Source organism: Cydia amplana, chromosome 20 (genome assembly GCF_948474715.1).
Source record: "Cydia amplana chromosome 20, ilCydAmpl1.1, whole genome shotgun sequence".
Taxonomy (NCBI): domain Eukaryota; kingdom Metazoa; phylum Arthropoda; class Insecta; order Lepidoptera; family Tortricidae; genus Cydia; species Cydia amplana.
In genome coordinates this window covers 2,123,203-2,130,171 of record NC_086088.1, presented here as the reverse complement: position 1 = coordinate 2,130,171, position 6,969 = coordinate 2,123,203, and the positions used below count along the sequence as shown (strand labels likewise).

The 6,969-nt window shown below is 37.8% G+C and overlaps 1 protein-coding gene across 1 annotated transcript; it reads right to left on the bottom strand.

Moving 5' to 3' along the window:
- Window positions 1-1,628: 1,628 nt before the first annotated feature.
- Window positions 1,629-4,944, bottom strand: LOC134657695 (octopamine receptor beta-2R-like). Its single transcript, XM_063513258.1, has 3 exons — window positions 4,926-4,944; window positions 4,562-4,670; window positions 1,629-1,845 (listed from the first exon to the last, which is right to left on the bottom strand). Exons 1-3 carry the CDS (start codon window positions 4,942-4,944, stop codon window positions 1,629-1,631), a joined length of 345 nt encoding a protein of 114 aa, XP_063369328.1.
- Between the last annotated feature and the right edge of the window lie 2,025 nt (window positions 4,945-6,969).

Here is a 6,969-nt window from a genome sequence, read left to right as displayed (position 1 = left end):
TTATAAAAGAAGATATAATAAATTTAATAAAACTTTGTTATATATCTAATAACTATTGTAATATGAATGATTTATAACAAAAGTAACCTAAATTTAATAATGTTTAAAAATTTGACGTGTAGAATGAGTATTTTATGAATAAAACATTGAATTGAATTGAATTGTTGCGACCTAAAATGAAAAATGTATATCGATTTACTTCGACGACTACCGATTTATAACGGTAGTGTCCGACCAACCCTAAATTAAAAAAAAAGACGTAGAACGTAAACGATCGCAATGCAATTGTCTTCCTTTGTAATTTCGATGTGCAAGATATTTTACGTTCTATTGCTGTTGTCAGTGTCATGTGTCAAATGACGCAAATACGAATGCACAAGGTATTGCGAGGTCGTTATTCCAAAAAATCGACTATGTCGCAACTCTCCTCTGTCATACGAGTATATGTCTTCCAGAAAACATATATTATCAAACATTATCATTATAGAATGTGTTGTATATTGCAGAAGCGATCAATACTAGTTTGGAACCCCTACAATGATATATCGACATGTAAAGTTATCTAATCACATCAAGTTAGAACTTATATCCCTCGGGGCGAATGGGAGCGATGTCCAATTGGCAGTCCAATTAATGCAGATGACTTTGGGACTTCTGAGACTAATTATGTACGCTCAAGTTGATGTTAGTGGTAGTTTCTTGCTTGTAATTTGAATGGATTTGCGTTTTACGATATTGGCTTGATTACATGTACATACATAGATAAGATAAAAGATAAAAGATAGTTTATTCAAGTAGGCATAATTACAATGCGCTTATGAACGTCAAATAAAGCTAGGTAGACCGGCTCCAACCATACACCTCTGCCCCGAGAAGATTTAAATCCCCCCTCAATTAGATCTCCCCCTTAATCTCTTTTATATATTATATAAAAGGAGGTATATGCACAGCAAACCTTTAAAATGATCAATTTCAAAAGTTCTATAAATACAGATAAGCTACAGTTCATTCATAACCCGTGAATATGAAGTTAGCAATAATTGATTGAACAACCAAAAGTCTTTTAGAATCAGCAGCACAACCGATATTGATCTAGGTTTTACCAGACATCAAAGTATTTGAAAGTATTTTTGAAAGCGTTGTAAAAGTCTGAATTGAAATACAACTAATACAATTAAATAGATTACCTCTTTTGACCGCGTAGTGACGGTCCATTTCCAACCGCAGCTGCACTACTGTTCAATTTACTATGGAAATTGACAGTAACAGCGACGCGTTCAGTACCAGTAGTGCAGCTGCGGTCAGAAATAGAATGTTACCCTTATACTTAAACGGTAACAAAAAGTAAAGGTTTTATCACAAAAACTGCGCATAAACTGGTGTCCTTTCAACAGCTTAAGCAGCATGGCAGGGCCCACATGAGAGTATTTTAATGCATACTGGCTGAAATACGCGTAGATTCCAAAGCACGGCTAAAAAAAGCGGTAATAATACTTAAATGTCAACTAAAAATAAAAGTTATTCATAAACGGCTGCTAACTCAATCAGTTTGTCGTTATACCATAGAGAGGAACAAACGACGATCATCAACTGGTTAACTTAGCAGTCGTTTATGAATAAGGGGGTTATCACACAAAGTGAGCATTACTAGTATCCTTCCAGCAACTGAAGCAGCAAGGTAACGCGCACATGAGAGTGTTTTTGAAGGCGTCGCGGAAGTCCCTGTTGAAGTACGCGTAGATGAGCGGGTTGAGGGCGGAGTTGAAGTAGCCGATCCAGAACAACACGCCGACAACTACGTCGGGGGTCTCACAGGGCTCACCGCAGACGTTGGTTGTCACGTACCTGTGGATAAATGACTAAAATGAGACAATGGAGAGAATTATATGTCGGGAATCGTGGGCGTATCATACTATCGGATGCACGTCAGGACCTTCAATCGTGGATGACGAGGGTTTTCAATGAAATACGGTATTCAACTCACAGTCTTTACTGGACAAGACTGATTACAAATCATAGCACACGTTACACTTCTTATCCAAAGCAAACCAGTGGATTAGACCCAGGAACCGCCGCATATGTCATCTTCTCCCGTTCGTTCTCATCTGAAGATTGATTGACAGCATAACTTCAATTGTTCTGGATTTCATTTGTTTTGACAGCGCACTCTATGATGCCTTGGCGGAACTGTGCCGAAAGCCACTCAGGTGTACACATAACACCCTTGTTTGCTCTATTTGTCAAAGATTGCGTGATAAAACACCTCTCAAAGGCACAATTCAGTCATTCTTCGACATATAAAATAAGTTGAACTAAAAAATTAAGGAAACTGACTGCCATTTACTCGCACAAATGAGATGAATTTAATGACGTATCATACGAGATCGTGCCAAAATAATATGTAGAAATTTTAAACCCATGTTCATCATTAGGTATAAACTAGCGTAGGTATGGCAACTTACCTATTTTGTTCAAAACTCACTGCAAAAGAAAACCCCGTTCAAGAAAGTAGAAACAATATAGGCGGGAATAACTCAAGTGGTAAAACATAAAACGCGTCCTTAATATTATAGAACATTGCACACGATGATGTAAGTACAGTCAGCATGAAAAGTAACGTATCAGATTATTGCGTTGTATTTAAGCAGCTATCTAGGTAACAAAAATCATAACAATCATAATACATAGGCAAAGGGGTAGATAATACATAGGTAGGGTAGAAAAGGGGTTTCAATCGTTGTGAGAGATTTACCAAAGAAAATGGTGATATAAGCGAAAAAAATAAGTTTTTCTCAAAAATTTCATTTTTGGTACAAGCTTTTATCGCTGACTGTACTTTTCTTACGACAGACAACTATACGTCGAGACAATTCTAAAAGTCCCTAACACAATTAGGTTGCGTTGTTTCATCACAGAGTCCCTATGGCCACCTCCTGTCTCCATCATCAGATCAGCTCGATGGTACCATAATATTACATTGTCACCTGAATTACATGTGTATGCAAAATTTCAGCTCAATCGGAAACCGGGAAGTGGATCAAATTTAACTTGCAAGATTCCATTACATTTTAGTTACATACAGGTCGAGTTCCTATGGCCACCTCCTGTCTCCATCATCAGATCAGCTCGATGGTACCATAATATTGCATTGGCACCCTACTTACATGTGTATGCAAAATTTCAGCTCAATCGGAAACCGGGAAGTGGATCAAATTTAAGTTGCAAGATTCCATTACATTTTAGTTACATACAGGTCGACCTAATAAAAGCTTGTTAATAAGCTATCTAGGTAACTAATTCTCAAGTGGCAGATAATTTTGAACGCACGCATAAAAGTTCTCTAGTAAAGTAACCTAAAAGTTAGATAGTTATAGTTAGTTTTTATATTTAGTGCATAGTAGTATCTTGAAAACTTTTTTTTAATGATGAAAAACATTTTCTAATAATTTTTTTTTAACAAAGGCGAACTTCTGTATCAATTTTTTTTTCATTTTGTTACCAAAATCAATCAAAATGTAATGTTAGCACAATATTTGAAAAGACAAAAAAATTATATAATTCCCGCCGACTGTACAATGTAGCAGGTGTGTTTCGAGTGAGTGAAAACGTTTTGTTTTATCTCACGAGGCAAGGTGTTAATGCATTATTTCATAATGTAAACGTTTTAGGAACAATTTGTGAAGCTTTTTAGAAATTACGACGTTTTAGAGGTACAGTCAGCAGCAAAACTTGCTAAGCAGGCGAGGTGTTCAAAATTACCTCGACACGCTCTTATTCTCTTAGCAATAAAGTCGCGTCAAGATCATTTTGAACACCTGGCCCGTTTATTAACTTCTGCTGCTGACTGTACGTACAGCTGTCGGTGTGCAGAGTTATGTCGCTGCACACACCAAATAAATGTCAAGGGTTTTGAGCCTCGCCTCTTCTCAAGCTTCCAATAAGTATCTCTCTTCTTCTCTTCTTTCCATCCTGTTACCCCCTGCTGGGGTGTAGGCCTCGAATCTTTTTCTTCCACTTACTCCGGTCATGGGTAGCAGCTTAGGTAACCTCCTCCCACCCCATCTAGGGTTGCCAGATGGTCGGGATTCGGCGGGATTCTCCCGATTTTTAGCATGTGTTCCCGATTCCCGACAAACTGAAAATTCTCCCGAAAAACAGCTTCACGTTATAAAAAAATAATTTCAAGTTCCGGACTGTCGTCGAGCGAGCAAGCGAGCCGCGTCTACTTCGTCAGCGCGCGCGCGGGGCGCGCGTGGCGAAATTAGCCAGAGCAGCTGACGTAGTGCCAATAATGTAAAAATATCGTTGTTTTTAATACAATTAATTTAATTTGAATGGTTTTTTTTTTCCCGACTTAAGGCCCAAAATCCCGAAAAATTGATATTTTTTCCCGATAATAGCGCCTTTCGATCTGGCAACCCTAACCCCATCCCCAATACGCCCAGCTCTTACTCCTCAGAAAAGTCAAGGGGTTCGAGCCTCGCCTCTTCTCAAGCTTCCACTAAGTATACTTACTAAAAGAAAGAGAGAGAGAGAGAGAGAGAGAGAGAGAGAGACTTACCAAAGAAAAAACGGTAGCCAGCAAAGCAGGAAGGCTCCGACTATGATGCCCAACGTCCGAGCAGCTTTGTGCTCCGCGCGCCAAGACTTCCCCGCCGCGCGCAACGTGGCTCCTGTATATAAAAATATTAATTATTAAACAAACATGTTAAACTGTTGATATAATATTTAAAACTTTCGCGTTTTGAACACATATTAACTCACATTTATAGACGGGTCTAAAGCGAAATTTATTCAATTACCTTTATTTACCGACGTTTCGACACAGGTTTCACGTTGTGGTCGCGGCTAACCACGTCGGTAAATAAAGGTAATTGAAAAATTTCGGGTTAGACCCGTCTATAACTGTGAGTTAATATGTAAACAGTTAAATGAATTAAACATCGCGAGGAAACCGGACTCCCAATAAGGCCTAGTTTACCCTGGGTTGGAAGGTCAGATCAGCGACTGCGCTTTCGTAATACCTAGTGCCAAGCCAATTCTTGGGATTATTTGCCAAGCGGACCCGAGGCTCCCATGAGCGGTGGCTAAATGCCGGGACAACGCGAGGAAGATAATGATGATACTTAAATTAATTCCATTTTGGAAACAGCAGTTAGAATTTAGATATTTACAAGTATTGATTTTTTGATCGAATTATGTTGATACTTATTTGAGATTATTAATAGAACTTCATAGGTAAGTATACTCAAAATATGCAGGACCATGCAAGAAATTTGAAATTTTCATTCAATCATATTACCAAATCACCATTTGGTGTCATGTGATAGAGAATATTTATAACAATCGGCCCGATTTGATCTTTAAGATAGGTACCTACGTCAAATACGTCTAGATGTGGATAAGATAATATTACGTCAATGTTAAAAGAGACGATTCTTCAAACAAAAACGTCACTAGACCCCGTTATCTTGTCGAACTGACATTAATTTTCCGTAGAGCGTGAATGTTTTTTTATCGACTGTTTAAGTTTCGATAGTGTAGAACTTAAAGTTATATGTCAGTGATAATGTCAAAACCGCCGGTTTACATTCGCGTGCGAGCTGCGAGCCGAGCCACGAGACGCGAGTAAGCGGTGGGCTCGTGGCTCGCACGCGAATGTAAACCGGCGGTTTACCTATTTATTTTTAATCAAGATGTTTTCATTGAGATTGAGCATAGACTTAAAAGGCGAAAATTCAATTGCATTATAATAAACATCGATATCAAGATAGTCGATAAAAAAAACATTCACGCTCTACGGAAAAACAATCTCAGTGCGACAAGATAACGGGGTCTAAATGTCACTTTTCACTGACATATCGTATCTAGACGTAATATTTGACGTATTTTAAAGTTTGAATCGAGCCGCAAAAAACTCAACTCTGTGTCTGAAACAGCCCTCGCCAGATTAAACACTAAAACAACAATTCAGGAACAGGGCAACGCTTCGGCAAAATCAACACCGAAATCTTTAAACTGCTTAAAGACGAGTCTAAACATAGACTATCTATTATAGAATCCACGTTATCTCCGTTGAATGAAAAAATTAAAATCTTTAGTCTTCAATTTAGGCAGATTTAGGTAAAATATTATACTTATGAGATTAGGTACAATAATATTATTTATGTAATGAATGTAAAAAACTACCTATTCTAACCCTACACCACAGCAACGAGATAGTTATACCGTCGCAAGAAACTCAGCGGGGTGCATTTAATGTATTCAACATTAAATTTATATGAACACATCAGTTTACGAAAACTTGAGGCTAAGTGCATTGTTAACTTGTTATACATAGGTTGTAAAACCAACAAGCAACACTATTCAGTGGTATACTATATCCCTTTTATGTGGGGTAAACTATACTAACGATAGATCCCCCCCCCCCCTCTTCCTTGATTTGCTCCTCCAATCATAGAGACTTTCCTACAAAAATAGAGGGAGATTAATCTTTGGGAAATATATTAATTTTTTGGTGATATATGTAATTTAGAAGCGTGCAGTTGCCTATTATACCAGATGATAATTTTTACGAGAAGACGAGAGAGACAAGACGAAATTTAATTAATCTATGGAAATAGTCACATGACTTATCATAGCATCCGTCTTCCGATTATTTATTTTCATTTCGTTTGCCGTAGTCGATAATATACTGTTGTCATCTTGGATATATCATATATGGTCGTCAACATCGTGAAATTTATGCAGTCACGTTCTCATGTTACATCTTGCGCATTGGCTCACAATTACAAGGTACTTATAATTCTATCGCAAGTTGTTTGATTGTGCCGTCTATGAGTAAGTGCCCTGTAAGAACAAAACAGCGGAGACTGAAAGCTTCACGCCAAATCCCTTCAAGTCAAGGTTTTGCGTGACTGCAAATGAAAACAGGACCAAATTACAGTTTAATTTGTTAAGTTTCTTTTT